Source organism: Sardina pilchardus, chromosome 1 (genome assembly GCF_963854185.1).
Source record: "Sardina pilchardus chromosome 1, fSarPil1.1, whole genome shotgun sequence".
NCBI classification, from domain to species: Eukaryota; Metazoa; Chordata; class Actinopteri; order Clupeiformes; family Clupeidae; genus Sardina; species Sardina pilchardus.
The window spans coordinates 12,306,380-12,327,951 of NC_084994.1; the positions used below are offsets into that span (position 1 = coordinate 12,306,380).

A 21,572-nucleotide genomic window follows, 5' to 3' on the forward strand; every position below is an offset into this window, starting at 1 on the left:
GGCTAATAAGCCCAATTGCATTGGGGTCTGTGACGAATCAGAACAATTTGGAATGGCAGTGGCAGATTTAACAAACTCTTAGGCCATTAGGCCTATGTTACCATTTCGTCGTGGCTTTTGCTGAAACAGTTCGCAACACACGCTGAACTTGAATCAGACATTCTTTGGAACACAGCTGATCAACCTGCTTTCAATTTTGAATGAAGTGACCGGACTACTTATGAAGTGATTAACAACGTAGCCTACAGAAGAAAAACCCGTTGGCATCGAGGTGTTTGCAGCAGTAATTAGGCTAGCCTACATGAATTTATTCGTATAGAGCGTTTAGTTGAAAAATCCCATTCAATGCAACGAAGCATTCTACTAGCATTGTGGGTAGCCGTAGGCCTAATAATAACGTCAGGTTATCACCTTTTAAGGGCACGTTACGCATGCTTTGAAACGTCTTGGTGTTTCTTGTTTGAGGAAGGTCTATAGAAACGCAAGTAATGTGCTATTCAACGTGAGAGGGTGGTAAGTTCACGACATGATATCCTGATCCACGATGTTCTTATTCAAACGGGTTTTTGCGGATAGGCCCAGTTCTTGTTTATCAGCGGAATGCTTATAGGCCTACAGTAGACTACCTGAACAACATTATCCACCCCTTCATGTCTAACGTCGTGAATTAAATTAGAATAGAATACATTTGTAGCTAATGTCTGTGGAAATGTTACTTTGGCTCTTTTCCACTTGACATTCCACATGCCATTTCCTTACCTTAGACTGAAATATTATCAATCAATAATACCCATAACTAGATGTACCGCAAAGCGGTACACAATATGACTGTCGCTCAGTCCTGCACATTCTCTCTGCAAAATTAAATCATGCTTGTCAATTTGTTTACATCCCCTACTGCAACCTTTATGTATGTGAATAAGTGTATGTGTGTGCTTGCTTTTATGTAGGCTACATGCATTAACATGAGTTTTTGCTTGTGAGTGTATGTGATGGGGTAATGGGATGTGTGTGTGTGTGTGTGTGTGTGTGTGTGTGTGTGTGTGTGTGTGTGTGTGTGTGTGGACGTGCATGCATGTGTGTGAGTGTGTGCATACCTGTGTGTATGTATGTACTGTATGTGCGTGTGTGTGTCTGTGCTTGTCTGTGTGTGTGTGTGTGTGTGTGTGTGTGTGTGTGTGTGTGTGTGTGTGTGTGTGTGTGTGTGTGTGTGTGCCTGCATGCATGTGTGTGCATGTATCTTTATATGTGTGTGTGCATGCTTGTGCGTAGTGTACAGTCACTAAATGTACTCATGTATCCATTTATTGTATGGTCCTCCATGAACCAAATTGCACAAAACTTGGCATGCATTCAGAGGGTGTCATCACACTTCACATGTTGTGCAGTTTTTACCATGTCAACCATTACAACACCTAATTTTTGCTTTTTAATTTTTAACTAGGTGGCGCTATACGTTAAATGAATGGTTATGGGATGGGTTGGTATGGCCCTTTAAGATCGACATACAAAAAATGGTGGTCCTCCTAGGCCCTACGATTCTTGATTTTTTTACATAAAAAATGTCCACCTACAGGCCACTTGGTGTACAGGAACATAAATTAATTTATTGTATGGCCCCCCGTGAACGGAATTCCACGAAACTTGGTGTGCATTCAGAGGGTGTCATAAGAATGGGAAGTGAAATCACCCACTACAGTAGTTAAGACAGGTCTTCTGCTGGAAAATGGCTAGTTTCATATTGAGAACACTGAATCTGTTAAAAAAAAGAATACATCTCTGTATTGTTTTGTTTTTAACACTGTAGGTTGTCCAGCCATCTGAGAGCCAGCCATGTCCGACGGTCCACCCGCCATGGCAGCGCCTGTGTGCCTGATTGAGAACACAGACCAGGGCCTGCAGACGGTGGAGTCGTCCCTCAACCTCCTGCGGAGGATCCAGCAGCCCGTGGTGGTGGTGGCCGTGGTGGGGCTCTACCGCACCGGCAAGTCCTACCTCATGAACCGGCTGGCCGGGCAGCAGTCAGGTAAGCTACAAAACAGACACACACACACACACACACACACACCAGTGAACCAACTAGTAACGACAGCTGATCTTTTCAGTGTTTAATCACAGCTTTTTGTTGTTGTTGATACCACCAATCATCAAGCAGTTTGGTTTAATTTTGTCCACAATGCTTTCCTACAAACTACTGGTAAATCTATGTGTGCCTTTATCTATGACGCTCTCAGTAACTTCTGGGGAAAGGTTATTAGATAAGATTATGGCCCACCTATGGCCCATCCTACAATAAAAATGTCACTCTTTACTAGCACTTGCAGTTGAACTTTGCATTCCATGTCTAGGTTTACATGTTTAGATGGGTGAACTCGTGGCACCTTTTCAAATGGAAGGCAGCTGCCAGCTGCTTCACTGCCTTCAACTGTGATGAATCATTTCAAAACACATTTCTTCCCTGAAAACGCACACAGCTATGTCTGTAGGACAACCTAAACTGTCTTCCCCAATGCTTCCCCGCGGCACATTTCTCTCTCTCTCTCTCTCTCTCTCTCTCTCTCTCTCTCTCTCTCTCTCTCTCTCTCTCTCTCTCTCTCTCTCTCTCTCTCTCTCTCTCTCACACACACACACACACACACACACACACACACACACACACACACACACAGGTTAAACTATTTGGCACTTTATGTCTGTCTCAGTAAGTCATGGGAAAAGGCTACATGATAAGGCAATGTTTGTAGCAAAAATCTTTGCACGTGTACATATGGGCATGCAATTGGGATATGGGCTTTCTACAGGAAACAGGCATTGCACTAGTATGTGCAAATTAAATAAAACACAACATTAAACATCACAGCTCATTGGTTGTCATGACAAGATTGATAATGTTTTGGATCAAATTATTTTATTCAGGCTTCGCCCTGGGCAGTACCATCGAGTCGAAGACCAAAGGCATCTGGATGTGGTGTGTACCCCACCCTGTTAAAGAAGGTGAGCAAATCTACCATCTTCATTTTTGTCAGTACATGTTGTTTATTTTTTTTATTGAAGGCTCCACACCAGGGATGGAAATTAGCATCCGCCAACATGTGCAGGTGAGTTTGAGTACTGGCGGGTTAATTTGGTCAACTTACCCACCACTGTGGTGGGTTTAATGAATAGGGCTAGCATACGAGAAATATACAGTGGTTCCATGTAGCTATCCAGTTAGCTCTCATGTATGCTTGTCATTTGTGTTATGTAAGCAGGTTGACAGTGCTTGAGCATCTGATTGGATATCTGGCATGTCGGAAATGGTTCCAGTCTTGCAGTGTGAACAGTGAAACATTCAGTATGGGCACAGCAATTGGAACATGTAGTGTGTGTTACTGTATCGTATGTGTCAAAGCACATTGTTTGCCTGGCATAGCAGCACTCTATTTTTGGTGTGTAGCTGCAGTCACTGCTGTTACAGTGGGTACCATGTGTAACACAGGAAGTCGAATGCTACAGCTACAGTATGACCATGGAATGACCTCTCTTTCAGAGCATACACTGGTGCTGCTAGACACAGAAGGACTTGGTGATGTCGACAAGGTGAGGGCAGTAACATTAAGGACAGTGTTGAGCTTTTTACTTATGATTAAATACTAAAAATGCTTTCAGACTTAGTCTAACTGGTTTGAAATACAAGGCTAAAACCAGAGAATGTCAAGTTGATCAACCAGCTCAATATTTTGCAATTAACTGAATTGTTGCTCGTAAACAATAAGCCCTATTGTGAATATAGTACAGCTGAGGGGTGTTGACCGGAACTATATGTTTTGGAAACATACTGAATATATATATAAGTAGCTATAAAGAGGAATATGAAATCATCTTTTGAAAATTGATCTTAATGCCTGAAATGAAAAAAAAAAAATACAACCTGTAAGGACATAAATTTTCTTTGTGAATGAATAATGTATCATAAATAAATAAATATTTTTCTTAAAATACAGGGGTCATAAGTATTGGAACTCCTATGTTAACGTTAAGTTAAAATTCCCGGTAACACTTTATTTTAATGTGTCGCTGTTACAGTGTACCTACCTAATTAGGTACAGTTGTGCAAACTATGTAACAACATGTACTAGAATGTACTAGCATTGTACTTACATTATGTATTTGTGGGTACCTAAATATTGTTGTTACATTGTAATACTGAGTGCTTTTACAAAACTTTGCCAATTTGCCTAAATTTTTCTTTAGAGGCAAATGGCTGACCTGAGACCTGCTGGATGGGGTAAATCTGGTTATGATAGATTTAATATACAAACCATTCTTAGCTCCAGTCAAGGCCTCATTGTCCTCAGTGTACATGTAACAGCTGCACTGCTACACCTTTGTTACTCTTTGATACAGTGGAATAAACCTGTTAAGTGTACCAGTTAAATACTTGCATGCACATATGACATGTATGTTGTGTCTTGATGTCTTGGAACATGTCTGCCATTACCCTACGTAGCACATGTATCAACTGTGTCGGTAAACACTTATTACTCTTTGATACAGTGGCATAAACCCATTAAAATGAAGTGTACCAGTTATGTGCATTAAATCTATCATAATTCATGACCAGATTTACCCCATCCAGCAGGTCTCAGGTCAGCCCTTTGCCTTTGATGAAAAATGTAGTCAAATTGGCAAAATTTTGTAAAAAACATTCAGTATTACAATGTAAGTAACAACTATATGTAGGTACCCACAAATACATAATGCAAGTACAATGCTAGTACATTCTAATACTTGTTGTTACATAGGTTGTACATAATTAGGTAGGTACACTGTAACAGCTACACATTAAAATAAAGTATTACCGGGAATTTTAACATAGGGTTAACATAGGAGTTCCAATACTTATGACCCTATTTTAAGAAAAACATTTATTTATTTAGGTACACTGTAATGGTGACACATTAAAATAGTGTTACCGCCAGTTATTTAATGGATCCAGGACACTATGCACCCTCATAAAGTCCCTTTAGCCTTGTGGAATTGAAATAGCCCCACATCATCACATACCCCTCACCATACCTAGAGACTGGCATGGTTTTATTTCAGTTAGCCTATTAGCTGGTTTCATTCTCATTGAGCTCAATGCAAATCAAACCAGCCAATAGGCTAACTGAAATAAAACCATGCCAATCTCTAGGTATGGTGAAGGGTATGTAATGATGTGGGGCTATTTTAATGCCTAAGGCCAAGGGCCCTTTATATTAGCTCAACACAATCAAATGATATTACCCTCAGAAATTACATGGAATACAATTGATGGCACATTGTCTTGTATGGAAGCAGATATAAATCCATCCTCATGCTGTCCTCAATATCACTACTTAGTTTCATTATAAATAAATGAATGAACACATCTGACCAATCTGAATGTCCCCTATTAAAATGGCATGAAATATCATTCTTAGGTGGATTCAAAGAATGATATCTGGGTCTTCTGCCTGGCTGTGCTGCTCAGTAGCACTCTGGTCTACAACAGCAGAGGCACCATCGACAACCAGGCCATAGAGAAACTGCAGTATCCTTTACAATATGCGGTATGTGCACACATACTGTACACACGCACACATTCCCAGGCTCCCCAGACTAACGCTCAACCTTAAAGCAAAATTGTGTAGTTTTTTGGGTCGATTCTTAGCAAAAACACATGAGCTGAACTATGCTTTGTTCCCACCATGCATGAGTATGTTCAGTATTGATCACGTACTGTACAAAGTAGTTCCATGTGACCCATGTCCATGATTGCCTCCACAATGAATGCTTCTGAACACTGTAGCACAATATATTCATAATGTTTCATGTCAAGATGTATATACTGTAATAGAGAGAGAGAAAGAGAGAAAGAGAGAGAGAGAGAGAGAGAGAGAGAGAGAAAGAGACTTTGACTTTAGAGGTTCCTTTATTGACAGTCAAAAAGAAACCCAACAGCAACAAAAACAACCAACCCCACCAAATAAACCAAAAACCAGGGAAACAACTTACATACAAATTACAAAAAAAACAAAGGGAGAAAAAAAAGAAAAAGAAACCTACCAAAACACAATAATTCACCTTCCTCATCCAGTGCACAAATACAACCCTCAACCCCCCATGTTTCACTAAAGGACTCCAGATCACCAGTTAACTGAAAATAACTGTGCTCAATTCTCAGCCTTGTGGCCAGGGATAGCTTCAACAGAGCCACCGGCTCCATTATGCCTGTCCCCTCCACCCTGTTCCTCCGGGACACCCATACTGCCATCTTGGCCTGTCCAAAAAGAAAATTCAAAAGCACCACGTGAGGCCTAATAGCCACAGAATATTTAGGCCCAAAAATAAACAAACCCCAAGAGAAAGAGAGAGAGAGAGAGAGAGAGAGAGAGAGAGTCTGTGCTTCATTTCTACAACACAAGAGTCATGATCAATGGGCAAAGTTCAAATGACTCTGTACTAGTCATTTAACCAATGAATCTGTACACTCGGATAGTCTTTCAACCAATCAAACCAAAGATCCGGTTATGCCTGGTGGATAAGCTTGTGATTGGACACAGCAAATATCGACAGGAAGCAGGAAATGTACTGTAGATGTGCAGGTTTCCAGCCTGAACTGCAGGGTGAAATCCAAAGTGCCTTCAGATCTGGCAGGGTTTATACCCAGCCTAGATTCCAAAATCCTGTGTTGTTTTGGATAGTCTCAAGATAGCTGAGGAACTAACTTTTGCATATTTTCTTGTTTGCAGTAATAAAGTGGCATTTTGGGTTTGATTGGCAAACTCAACTTTTTTCAGATCTTTTCAGATCATCAATATGGCCTAACGCGGAGCATCTGCTATTTTATCATTACATGCGACTAGGAAACCACACTTGCTACCATTTTTTTTAATGTTAATACATACTGTACAGTATCATTCATATGTGAAGGGATGTTCCTTAGCCAGACAAAGTTATGTGACGGAGCTGACCAGTAAGATCCAAGTGAATTGTGCAGGTGCCACTAATGATGAGGACCCAGAGGACTGTGAGTTTGTCCGCTTCTTCCCAGACTTTGTCTGGGCTGTTCGGGACTTTACTCTTGAGATGAAACGCGGTGATCAAGACATGAGTGAAGACCAGTACCTGGAATTTGCCCTGGAGTTAAAGAAGGGTTAGTCCTAGTGTATTTTACAATATAGCATTGCTTTTGCTGAAAACTTTTCATTCAAATGTGATAAAATGTTTATTATGAAAATATGTCTGTCATGTGTGCTTGTTGAAAGCAGTAGAGTTCATTTTGTCACCTATTTTTAATTTAGTCTTAGTCTTAGTTTTGGGACAAAATGCCCCTATTAGTCTTTTGTCATATTTAGTCATTCAAATTTCATTTTTGTCAAGTTTTAGTCGACTAAAAGTCTTGTCATTTTAGTCTAGTTTTAGTCAAAAGAGAAGTCAAGGTATCTTGGTCAAGTTGAAGTCATAAACATTTCAGTATTTTTTTGATAACACATTACTTTCACACATCTCAACTTTTCCCCAATACTTTATGTCGTCGGGGCCTCTCATTAGTTAGTCATTCTGACTTTTTGTCAGTCCGTACGTTTACATGCACAGTTAAGTCAACCTACAGTTAAAGGTGCCGTAGTCAAGATGTTTTTGATCATATTCACTGAAACCGACAGTATGCTCCGACAGAACAACATAAATCAGCCAGTTTTAGAAAAAAAAAACCTGCACTTCTACCACCACCTAGAGCCTGTTATTTGTCTTGCAAAAATGGTCCAAGGGCAGGGCTGTATGATCATTGGCAGATCTGACTGTCAGTCACAGTTCTTGCATAGTCACTAACAAACACACTCAATGGGAGGGTGTTCGGTGATAGTGGGGAAGTTGTATACATTCAATATGTCGGCTAAATCCCCTCAATCTGCCATATTTACCAACTGCAGCTTTAAAGCTCAGCTAGGGGATTTGACTGGATCACTGTCATTATCTTTGAAACATGATGAAAGAAAACCCATTTGTAAACCCAAGCACGGATGTTTTACTGTGCTACGTTATATGGTGACATGCACCCAGATGCCTCACATTCCCCATTTGGGTGCAGTAACATCACGTAGCCTGGCCTACAGGAAAGCTGTTGCGCATGAACTCTCGCAGTCGAGAACCCTGTTGAATTATGTAGTCTGAAAACTGGTGCCCTGATTAAAAGAAATGCAACTGATCTCAGCTGGTATTCTGTGGAATGGAGTGGAATGGACATTTCTAAGTGACCCCAAACTGTGAATATTTGTAAATAGGATTATTCAATTGCATTTGAGCATTTTTTTCTGACAGAGAAACATTTACTGTAAAATTTCGAAGACAATGATTCTGATTCCAATATTCTCAATTCACAGGTCGAAATCGTAAGGTCTCAGACTACAACCTGTCAAGAGACTGCATTCGGAACTTCTTCCCGACCCGGAAGTGCTTTGCCTTCCCGTTCCCGATGGCGGCAAACAACATGAAACATCTGAACTCCATGTCTGAGGCTGACCTCAACCCAGACTTTCTGAAAGTCACTGATCGTTTTTGCAGTTCAGTCTTTGAAGAGGGCCGTGTGAAGACCACAAAGGGAGGTCATGGGGTCACTGGCAGCCGTGAGTCACAGCCTCGTTTATTATTACTTTCAAAAGCGGAAGATTGATAGAGAGTATAGAACAAACTAGAAAAGCACTCAGAGAGCGCAGACCTCCGCCTGTATTGTTCTTCCTTGGTTATCATGCAGTACATTTGAACCTAAACTATTCAGATCGCCACCACATGGCCATACCATGCCATTACACGGGTAAGTGAAAAACATAACTCCCTCCTGAATCTAGACAGTGATACGGATCACTCCCTAAAATTGTATTGTTTCTGCATTTCATCATCAGGTAATTTCAGACCTTCCCTGAAAATGTAATAGAAATCCACCCATTACTTTTTGAGTTATCTAACAGACAAACAGACAAAAATAGAAACAAACCCGATGAAAACATAACCTCCTTGGCGGAGGTAAAGAAAAAGGAAAGCAGACAAAGAGAAAGATAGGGTGGATGGATAGATGTTACCCTAATAGTTCTGCTTACAAATGTTAAGGTTCCAAGTTAAAGGTTTTAAAGTGTTCAATGCAGTACACACATGCTAATGTACTCATTGAATATGTTACTATATGAAACAAAAATTAGACTTAAACTATTGTATGTGTGTATCACAGCTTGAAACTAAAGTAAATGTACCAAACACCCCCCCCCCCCCCCCCCCCCGGAATGAGCTAGTACATGTTTGAACCGATTTATTGACATTATTTCAGTATTTCAAAAGCTAATAAACAATATATCAGCTGATAGTCATCTTTAGCAAACATGTAAAAATGGCTTCCTTAAGAAAGGCTCTTCTACAGTATTTGAGATGCAAAAATTAAACTGAAATTAGGAAGGAAGTGGGTGTTTGGGAATTAACTAAGCTCCAAGTCTTGTTTCATATGCTCACATTTATTGAGTGTGCACTCTTCGTGGGGTTAATGTAACAGAGAAAATGAGAATTACATTTCATGTGAAAGTCATCCTACCATGAGCACAAGCCACTTCACAAAGATATGAAACGCAAGCTGTAGGCTGACCAAGACCATGCCTATCACATCATTGAGCCCTGGGAATAACATTGTTTGCTTGTGAATCTAGCAGCTCTCTTTTTGATTAAGTGCCCCATGTCTGTCCCCTTCTGGGAGTCAGACGTACAAGGTCTATAATTGCTGTAAATGATACCGGAGTGCCACCATGATTGTCTTTAAAATGCTTCACCATAGCATACACATAGTTGTACATTGTAAAGTTTTACATCCACATTTGAGTTCCGCTAAACAGTCTCGTAAACACTGTTCAGTGGGTCCACAGAGAGCGAATCACACGATGAACAGATCACTACATAGATGACATAAGTGGATTTGATCAAATGGCCAGTAATAATCAAAAATTGTTTAGTAGCTGGGTGCATTGTTTACAGTGTCCGCATAGGCATCCAGGTGATTTGTTCATTAGCAGGTGACTAACTCTGAACTAACCTATCACTGAGGGTTGGAGCTAAACCCTAAACATGAAGAATAGGGGTTCCTTGTTCAAAGTAAGTTGCTCTCGACAAAGGTGTCTGCTAAGAAACATCTAACATCATCCTGCATTGTGTGTATCCTACCTTTGAAGTTTCCATTCGTTTTTGAGATCTACATTGAGTGACCACAAATGTATGCCTCACTTATCTTTTGCTAACTGTTTCTAGGGTTCAGCCACCTTGTGAAGATCTACGTGGACACCATCAACAGTGGCAGCATTCCCTGCCTTGAGAATGCAGTGGTTGTCATGGTAAAGATTGAGAATGAGTCGGCTGTGAATGAGGGGTTCGAGCTCTATGAGCAGGGCATGGAGAACTGTAGCAAGAACTTCCCTATTGATGTTGGAACACTCTCAGCGGAACATCAACGCCTTGAGGCCATGGCAATGCAGGTTTTCCTGAAACGTTCCTTCAAAGACACAGAGGAGAAGTACATGACAATGTTGCAAGTGAGATTGGACGTTTTTTTCTTTTAATTGATAGGATCAGAAAATACCTTAAACTTTAATTAAACTGCAACGAATAAAATCTCATGAATGTAAGTAAATGATTTATTAGCAAACTGATTTGAAAATAACTTCTAAAAGGTGTCAAATTTCAATATGGACCACATTTCTTTACATTTATTCATTGACATCTATTCATTTCTCAACATGAATCCAATTCCAATTATGGTTGGTAAAAATCCCATATATACAGTATATATACTGTATATATATATATATATATACAGTATATATATATATATATATATAGTTTTATATATATATATATATATATATAAAACTATAACAGCAGAAACTGTGTGCCTTATTGGCACACGGCAAAAACCTACTGTCCCACCACAGGTGTGTGTGGCAGGACAGTAGGTTTTTAGTACTTTTTGCAGCTAACAGCACCATTGCTGAAAAAAAAATTCTAGGCCTAGAGCCAAGCCTATCGAGAAACAAAATCTAAATCAACGAAAGCATCAGTTTTAGGCACCAAAAACACTAGTACCCACATGATTCTAGTAGCTTTTGGTTGTATATATTCTAGGGCTGCGTTCAGACTGCCAGCCAACATCTGATTTTTGTCCCATTCAGATTGGAATTGGATGTCACTTTTGAAGTCTGAACAGTGACAGATCACATGAATTCCGATTTTTGCAAAAGGTAGTTTCATATCGCATTCGTACTGGATATGAACAGATGCGTCTCAGTCTGAACAGCTCCCAACACTCAGATCGGTTTTGACTGTCCGTGACGTGACTCTACTGTACGTGCTTTACGCGGGTGACCGCTCACCTATTTCGAGTTTTCAAGAATCCACGTTGTTCTATTAAATGTTGTTACATAATTAAATAGCCTTCCAACAGTTTGAAGCGGAGCTTGCCACCGATTAGTTTTGGTTTCTGTCGTGCAAATGCGCACACGCATGCATTCAATGAACGCCCATCTAGTTGTATTGCTAAATGTTTAATCACATCAAATTAGCAAATATTTCCTCCTGATGGCAGAAACCCTGTTTTCGTTGCTACAGCAACCTGTCAGATCGGTTAATAATGTGGCCCAGACTGAACAGAGCCATATCCGATTTGGACACTTGCTAACAACAGTGTGAACAGTCAGCCCTAAAAATCGGATATGAGAAGGAATCAGATTTGAATCAGATTCGTCTGCAGTCTGAATGCAGCCAAGCCTATCGAGAAACAAAATCTAAATCAATGAAAGCATCAGTTTTAGGCACCAAACACACTATTACCCACATGATTCTAGTAGCTTTTGGTTGTGCATATTTTAGTAGTCATGTTACCTTTTGAACATGTGTGTTTTGACTTCCCCTCTGACAGGAGAGAGTGGCAAAGCTATGTGATCAGCTGATCAATAAGAACATGGATGCTTCTGAAAAGCTGTGTTGGAAGCTTCTCTCTGATCTCTATCTGCCAATAGCCGCCAACATTGAAAAGGGAATCTATGCCAAGACAGGTGGGTATGCAATCTACCGCCATGAACGAGACACCATGGTGGCCAAGTACCAGCAGCATGGCAAAAAGGGCATGAAGGTGAGTGGCAGATAAAGTGTTTTGTATGTGTGGTAAATTGAATTCAATGTATGTTCAATTCAAATGTTCACTGTGTGTGCGTGAATATGTATAGGTGCATAGCCGATTTGAGCCAAGCTCTTGGCTCTAGGGGGAGGAGTTGTTGTGTGGTGTGTGTAGGTGTGTGTGTGTGTGTGTGTGTGTGTGTGTGTGTCCTCTCTAAATGTATTTCCTGTGTCATCCCCAGGGGGAGGAGATGTTGGAGAGGTTTCTCCAGGAGAGGAGTGCTGAGGCCAACTCCATCCTGATGGCAGACCAGAAACTCTCAGAGGTCGAAAAACAAATGGCCGGTAAAATGTGACCTTTAACTCTAATTAAAGTGTCACCCTCCTGCCCTGGATCTCTAGATCCAGGTTCATATGCCTCAGCTGGTGCCTCATCTGGAGCATCAACTCTCTCAGGGGAAACTGTACCAAACTTGGGTGTCTCATAATAGCTGTGGCAACTGACACAAACAACAATCAACTAATTATAGCACTGTAACAAAAAAAGTAATTTGAGTAATACTGAGCCAACTAAACAACAGTATAGCTTCATTCTAGCCTTAGTGTAGAAATGAAGTGGCCATAAAGCCAACACGCTATTGCATAGATGCACCTCTATGATTTTTAAATTTGTGCCATTCCAAAAGACCTTTTTCCACAGTAGACGTTAGACACTAAGTATGTTAGGCTATTTACCATCTTCAGAACACCATGGTGAGAAGCCAGCTTTGCAACTAGGGGTAGCCTGCATTAGCTTATATTGTGATATATTTGTTAAGTGTGTGTAGGAAAGCTTAATCGTGTGATGGCAAATAAAGATGGAAGCTCAGTATTTCTTTGCACTCATTATGTAAATAAGTCTCTTTGCAGCATGTACTGTAGGTACGTACACCACCAGCATTCTCATTTGACTGTAGGCTACCATTTAACAACTTACCAACCATAGTATGAATAAATTAAGATGCACCATAACCCTAAACTTTTCAGCCCTGACTGCCATTAACATGTCTCCCCTCTAGAGGCCCGAGAGTGTGAGGCACTGCAGAAGCAGCAGGTCAAGGTGGCAGAGCAGCATCAACAGGACCTGCAGCGCGTCCGGGAGGACGAGCAACGCAGCCAGGAGGAGCGCTTGAGACGCATGGTGGAGAAGATGGAGGAGGAGAAACGCCTCCAACTTGAGGAGCTGGAACGTGCCATGGACTGCAAGCTGAAGGAGCAGAAGGAGATGATGGAGAAGGGCTTCAGGAACCAGGCTGATATCATGAACCAGGAGATCGAGCAGCTCAAGAAGGAGAAGGAAATGGAGATGGAGAAGGAGGCTGGGCCAGGGATCTTTGAGAAGTACATTGTGCCTGCAGCCAAAATCGGTGCAACCCTCCTCTCCACCTTCTTGTCATACCAAGTAGGGTTACATGATTATTGTCAAAATGAGTATCACAATTATTTTGATCAGCAGTGATATCACGATTATTTATTATCATTATCAGGGCCTGCTATTAGGCTCACCAGTTCACCATCCCTCACCCTAGATTATAGGGGTGCACGATTCAGAGAATTTCACGATTCGATTCGATTTCGATTTTCAGGCTCACGATTCGATTCAAAATCGATTTTCGATTCAAAAACGATTCTCGATTCAGAAAACGATTCGCAGTATAGTTACTTTGCTGTAGACATACAATTTAAAATAAAAGAAGCACAACAAATTAAATAAGTTTAATTCTACTCAATGTCAGCTTATTTGGGTAAGATATTGCTTTCATTCTGTCCACTCATAAGGATGGGAGCAACATAGAGTTATAATTTTGACTACATTATTTACTATAACCTACTTAATGATACTATATAGCCTGCCCCCTGTCACCTGGGCCAATTTATAAAATAAGAAATCATATGATATAACCTTCTGATATTGATGCTGATAGAAGAGCATGCAGCTTGAAGGTTGTTGATATTTCAGTTGAAAATGGAATCAAATGACACATTTCCCTCTCCTGTCAAAGTAACACTGTGGATCCTAGCCTACACCTCTCCCAAAGTAAAATGGTAGGCCCTAACTGTTTTTATACTGCGCCAGGATTGTCTAGGCTACATCACTAGTTTTACAAGCGCGCACGCTAAATGGAGAATTAGGATTAAAATGCAGACTGTAGCCTACCTTTAAATAAGCGACTTCAAGACGTTTGCACAATGCTACAGTGGGCTGTTTTCACAAAATTTCAGCTCAATGTTACATAAAAGACTGACTTTTCCGAGCATGGCAACGTTATTTTTTTTCTCTAAGCACTGTCACCACAAGTTTTCTCACGTAGCCTAATATTGAAGCCCTCCCGAGTCCCGAGAGGTGAAGGGCTGGACTAACGTCAAATGGTAAGATGTTAAACTATTTAATAAGCCTACGCCTAAACAGACTTTGTGGTTAAAACTATGAAAATCAGTGAGCCTAGTCTGCCACAGCTAACTTCAAGCACGGTAAGCCAATAGGCTACACGGCAGAAATGTAATTCAATTGATCAGCAGCATCATGAGATTGCTATCAGCCTATCGGAAAATACCGACAGGACAAACAACACATGAAAACACAAGTGCATAAATTATGTCTTTTTATATCGATTTGCTGCAAATAGTTTGCCGTGCACAACACTGAACTTGACTCAAATGTTCTTTAGAATGATCCTACCCGTCTGCTTTCATTTTCAAAACCTGTTGCCATCGACAGATCTGTTAACGCGGTCCGTTAATGAAGGACCTCTGAAAAATAAAATTGGCGTTTGCGCCGACTAGGCTACCTCAGCGCTTCAGCTGAACTCTTTTCATTACTGTACACTACAGTATGTCAAGTAAAGAGTGCTCAGGCATCAGGAGTTTCAAATAGACGCGGCGCCATTTATGGGAATGGCGAACTAACTAATTTTAGAACAATAGTTTAAACACTGTTGGGGGGGGGGGGGGGGGGTGGTATATGAATCGATTCTTGGAATTTTATGAATCGATTCTGAATCGGTAGAGTTTGAATCGCGATTCGAATGCGTATCGATTTTTTTGCACACCCCTACTAGATTATCCTCTCTTCACTGTCTGCCTTCCCTTCTGTCTCTCTTAGTCTTTCGTATTTTTAAAGGCCAGTTATTTCATGGATCCAGGACACTATGCACCCTGATAAAGTCCCCATGGCCCCCATTAAAATAACCCCACATCATCACATACATCATACCAAGAGATTGGCATGGTTTTATTTCAGTTATTAGCTGTTAGCTAATTAGCTGGTTTGAATTGCATTGAGCTCAATGAGAAATTTTGCTAAGTTACGGCTTGATGATTATTGAAGGTAGGACAATTTAGAGTACGTTTTGTACATGATGGCCCTTATACAGTATATCAACCAAGCATAGAAATTGATTTGTGCAGATTTGAGTGCATCTTACAATGGTGCTAAGTCATGAATATCACTCCATCTCCAGTGTAAGAATGAACGTGTGTTGGTAAAGGTGGCAGCTGAAAACAAGCGGACTGTAAATATGACTCTTCTATGTTCATTTTAAAGTCCTTAGCCCTATTTATGACATGGAGGTGCTTAATACGTCCACATTTCTGGCATTGCAAGTCCAGCTGAAGAAAAGTGTTGCTATAGCGATTTAAAGAGGAACTATGCAGGATTGGCGATTTCATCTCTGGTTTCGGTTTCGTTTTTCGTTTTCGCTCGTTTTATGCTTGCATTTTCTCTGCAGGGCTTCCCCGACAGCTTTAGCGTGTATATTTATAAATGTATAGGCTATATTTAAATATATAAATTGCAAGCGTGGTTCTTCGTCTCAGACTTCCAGATGTAAACAAGGAGCGATTGTCTCCTGCAGAAAGTTGCATAGGGTCTCTTTAAGTGTAGCAGACTGTATTTTTGCAGAGTGAACCCATCATAGCCTACTACAAGAAACATTCATTTAAAAAACATACGTCTGCCATTTGTACTTTTTAAAAAAAATAAAAATCATAGGTAAAACTTTACTCCAGGGAGCACATATTGATACACATGTTATGTATTAATGGTGGTCCTTAAACTAACGTTTTGTCACATCTTTGCAGCTTTGAACCCTTGTGATAATAGTGAGCAGTTTGGGGTTCAGTACTCAAGTTCACCAACAATCTTGAACAAATAAACTACTGATCTTCTACTACTGAACAACAAACTACTGAACTTCTATGTGTGTGTGTGTGTGTGTGTCTTTTAGATGCAGGCGTGCAGAAACAACCGTGGGCTTCTGCTGAACTACCCAGAAGAAACTTCCATGTACAGGAGAGGAAATGTCTTATTGAAAGCCTTGACCAATCTCAATATGTCAGATGACTCCGAATGATAAGAGAAATTAAATCTACTGCAGCTCAGGCTGGAAACATGCACATCTATCTCTCCTACTTCCTGTCCACATCTTCTACAGTAGGTTCATTACAAACTAGCTTATTTAAAAGGCGCACCCAGATCATTGGTCTGATTGGTTTAAGGACTATCCAAAAGCGTACAGTCATTTGAATTATGCCCAATGATCACGCCTCTTGTGCAGTAGAAATAAAGTGCAGACTCCCCGAACCAATGTTCAATCTTTGAGCTTAGTATGGTGATAGTCAGACTAAAAAATGATCAAAATGTATCGAAAAGTGGACGTGGACGTGGAAGTGAGGATGGAAGTTATGTCTTGGCTTCACTTAGATAACAGTCAAGTGGAGACACTTTTCTTATTGGTCTACCTTTGGGATTAATTCTAGTTGAGAGAAAACATTGAACTTTTGTTCTTATATTATAACCAAAAACTCATGTTATGTCTACAGATTGCACCTGTCTTTAGTGATGCTCACTAGGGCTGTCAAATTAACTGATTAATTTTGATTCATTAATTTTAGAAAAAATAACTAATTAAAAAAAATAATGCAGATTAATCAATTGACCTTTGACCTTTGACCCAGAGCCAGTAACCAGCTGCCTAGATCATTGCTTGGAACACTTACTTACAGTATGGTATACTTCAACTCTAAGGTACCAAATCAATGCAAATAAATAATGTTGACATTGAGGCCCCTATTATAACTGTGGCCTGAAATGCCTTGTATGTAAAAAAAAACTTCCTCCCGAGGCACTTTTGAATTTATTTCCTCAGCATATTAGGTCATATTATAAAGATTGTTATTGTTCACAATAAAAGAGTTTTTGAACTTTGATATCACTAATGCTGATTATTCAATGATTCATTTGAATTGAAATATGTAAAATGCTTTCACAGCAAAAAATATATATGTGATTGATTAGATTAAAAATTGTTATCGATCGACACCCCTAATACTCACTGATACCTTTGAATCTTGATGTTTACAGTGTACTTAATTATTTGATGATTACTTGCATAATGTATTGAAGAGGTCTTGAAGAGATTTATTAAAGCCTATAAATACAGGTTCTTGCTTTTTGTATTTCTTGTGGAAAATTTGCATGTGTCCCAACCTTCTCTTTTATGTGCCAATATTTTACACATACACTGTAAAAAAATTCCCTGTAAAATCACGGTATGTTACTGGCAGCTGTGGTTACCTGTAATCTACTGTTTTTTTATGGTAATTTTCCAACTACAGTATAATACTGTTTAATGTATCACAGTACACTGCAATATTTACACAGTAGTAGTACCGTAAAGTTACAGTACTCTACAAAATGTACACAGTACTAGTACTGTTAAAATAACACTACTCTACAGCATTTTCACAGTACTTGTATCGCTTAATTTTTATATACACTACTGATAATAAGAGCAGCCCAAACAAGATGTCATTTAAAAGCTTTTTTACTAAATACAGTAAACAATATTAACATTTTAATTCATACAACTCACTTTCAATTCATACAACATCTGCGCACCTATGATACATGAAAATGAACACCAGGCAGTGTAACTGGTGTGTGTGTGTGTGTGTGTGTGTGTGTGTGTGTGGACAGGATGAGAAAGCTTAAGACACCCAAACCAGACTGGAGCCACTTGTGAATAACCTGTAACACAGATACATAAAATGTAGGCTAGGGTTTTATTACAGCAGACAAAGGCATTTATGCATGTTGACATTAACCTTCACTACATCCTGAACTGGTAACACCAGCTACAGAGGCATATGGTTATTTTTTAGGGCCCGAGCACCGAGGTGCGGCCACTGAAAGTGGCTGCACCGTAGGTGCAAGGCCCTATAGGGAGGGAAAGTAATCTCATCGCCATCTAGCGGTTGCGTTCCTAGAGGCTAGCGGGAGGGGATGGGATTTTCTTTTAGAAAAAATATATCTCGGCCCATGATGGGAACTTAGTTAAATGCCCTCAATATGCTATGCATTTAGGTCAGCTCTATTGCTTCTAGTGGTCATACTTTATTTTTTAGGATCAGTTTAATTGTTTTGAGTTTGTTTGTAACATGGTGATAACGAACTACAGTACTAGCTACAGTAGCATTTGACGTCACCAGTTTGGGCGCTTCATCTCCAACTGATCAAAACGGCAATTTGCTGAACTGGCTTTACATATTTTTGTAATAACAGAGAGCGATGTAAACCGCGTGGTAATTACCTTCATGTCGGGACAACTTGTGTTGTGCTCCTACTCACACAAGAGCTGGCAGTAAGTGTGATTGTCTACTAACTAACCAACTAGCTAACAGGCTAATAAACAAACCATGCTAGGCGAGTAACGTCGTGGAAGGGTGTCACGTCACTTGAAGTTGTAGTCCATTTATGAAATGAAACGAGCAATTACGGTTTTTTTTATTAAGGCGAAATAGGGTCAGATATTTTCACAGTTAGTAGATTATTACAGTATGAAGACTGAAAAATATTTTTGGTGGATAAGATCGCTGGAATAGCTGCATAGTATTTTTTTGAAAAGTCGGTCTATGGGACTTAACATTGGAGCTGCTCTTCGATAGGAACGCAACCACTTGGGGCGCTGGTTTTCACTTTCCCTCCCTATTGTTTTTGCTCAGATTATTCTTATTCTCTCTTCGTCTTATCCCGTGCGGCCCTTTTTCACCAACTTGGCATGCTCCAAAACTCTTGTAATTTGGCAACTGAATGTGGAGTTACCGTGGCTACTCATAGACAGAGCTCTAGCCTAGGGTGTGGCTCAGGGACTCTATAGCGCCACCTAGAATGTTGTCTGTTGTGGTTGACACTTACATTCACGGAAATGGCCCAGATTTGGTGGGCATATGTGTTGTATAAATCTGAACAAGTTTTACATTTAAACAATAGAGTGAATCTTAGAAGAATTTGAGTTATGATGATTATGATTTTTGCACGTCGCGTATTTTGAAACACTTCTCCTAGACGGTTTATCGAAATCATGTCATTTAAGCACTAAAATGATCTTGAGAGGTTGCCCGAGAGGAATTGCGAACAGATTTTTGAATTTGTGAAGTATATTGAAATGGCGAAGGTTTGAATTATGGCGTTTTATTAAGAAACAGGAAGTTGGTGTTATAGGCAGAAAAAAGGTTATGAATTGGATGTAATTTGGCAGCTACACGTAGAATTGCTTCTGCTAGTCAGAGACAGAGCTCTGGCCTAAGGTGTGGCTTTGGGACTCTATAGCGCCACCTAGCAGCACGTTATCTGTTGTGGTTGACACAAACATTCACGAAAATGAACCAAATTTGGTGGACTTGTGTGTTATTGCTATGGCTAGTCAGAGACAGAGCTTTGGCATAGGGTGTGGCATAGGGACTCTATAGCGCCACCTAGTGCGTTGTCTGTTGTGGTTGACACAAACATTCACGAAAATTAACCAAATTTGGTTGGCATGTGTGTTATTGCTATAGCTATTCAGAGACAGCGCTCTGGCCAAGGGTGTTTTAGGGACTATATAGCACCACCTAGCGCATTGTCTGTTGTGGTTGACACACACATTCACGAAAATTAACCAAATTTGGTGGGCTTGTGCATTATTGCTATCGATAGTCAGAGATAGATCTAAACACACATTTTATGGTTCATAGTTGAATTTCTCCAAGTAATTATTGCAACATGAACAACATACTACTCATAAATAAATCTTATTTAGAGAAAATAAGCGGATCAAGCAAATTATACACACATAAGACTGACTGGTCATCATACATACAAGATACTTGATGAGTTATCTCCTTTTCATGAATGCGTCTTGGATCCAGGCAATAGCGTTTTGAGCCCTCATACCTTTTGATTAAAACTTTTATGTGATGGAAACATGCATGGTCATCTTCATCAAGTGAAATATCTGCTCTAAACTGCATCTGACGCTTTTTCTGCATCTGATAATGCACTGAATTCTTGAAACCCCTTTTTTCTTGAATATGTTCATGACTTTCATTTTCCAACTTCTATGGTGGTGTAGAAAACTGTTACAAAGATGGCAAGCTAAATCCTCTTGCTGCATGTATGATCAGTCAGTCTTATGTGTGTATATTTAGCTTGATCAGTTTATTTAGCTAAATAAGATTTATTTATGAGTATTATGTTGTTCATGTTGCAATCATTACTTGGAGCAATTCAACTATGAACCATAAAATGTGTGTTTAGATTGGATATGTGCAGCAAACAAGTGAATCTCTTACTCTTCCATTGACTTCCATTGTATTAAAAGAGCATCCCATGTGGTGCAAAGTAGTACTGCAGATCCAATGCAAGTTCAGTGGATTTATAGAGGATATTTTCCAAAAATCATATCTCCAATAAAGAAACTCAGCAACAAGCCCAAATTTTGGACAGATGATCCTCACATACAGAATGTGATATGGTAAAATTAAAAAAAATCCTGTTAACTGTCCACATGGTGAAATGATAGGACGAAAATGGGCTTTTTGAAAATCAAGCCCAATTAAAACAAAATGCTCTGACAATATGACAACGATTACAACCAAAGTTGATGCATGGACATGACCTTATAGTCCATATATGAGTGGGAAAAAAACCTGATGAAATTTGTGGCACATACCTTTCGAATGAGAAGCCTTCAAAAGTGATGATGTCTTTTCACATAATGAATTTATAGCCATTTTCAGAGCTTTGCAGAGGGGAAATTACACAAGACACGTCTCATCTGATTAGATTTCTTAATTCAACAGGAAAATGTGCTTCCATTCACATAGTTTCACTGATGTGTGTGAAATACCAAAAGAACCAATAACGTTGCAATTTGACCAAAAAGGACTGTTCACCACAATGCTTAAAATGACTTGAAGCTTCAAAGGCCTGCAGATTTTAAACCATTAGTGATCCAGGTATACTATTTCAGATTTGTGCATAGGTCTAGTCTACAAACACCTGTGATTTATTTCAGATTTTTTCGGAGAGGGTCACTTTCCGGCACTGGGTGATTTGACACGGAATG

General features: G+C 39.8%; 1 protein-coding gene across 1 annotated transcript; it reads left to right on the top strand.

Moving 5' to 3' along the window:
- The first annotated feature begins 1,833 nt into the window (after window positions 1-1,833).
- Window positions 1,834-17,037, top strand: LOC134076427 (guanylate-binding protein 1-like). The gene is made up of 11 exons (XM_062531492.1): window positions 1,834-2,026; window positions 2,917-2,994; window positions 3,530-3,579; window positions 5,445-5,554; window positions 6,960-7,159; window positions 8,388-8,630; window positions 10,288-10,568; window positions 11,951-12,163; window positions 12,390-12,492; window positions 13,206-13,588; window positions 17,008-17,037. The coding sequence occupies exons 1-11, from the start codon at window positions 1,834-1,836 to the stop codon at window positions 17,035-17,037; spliced, it is 1,884 nt and encodes a 627-aa protein (XP_062387476.1).
- The last annotated feature ends 4,535 nt before the right edge of the window (window positions 17,038-21,572 follow it).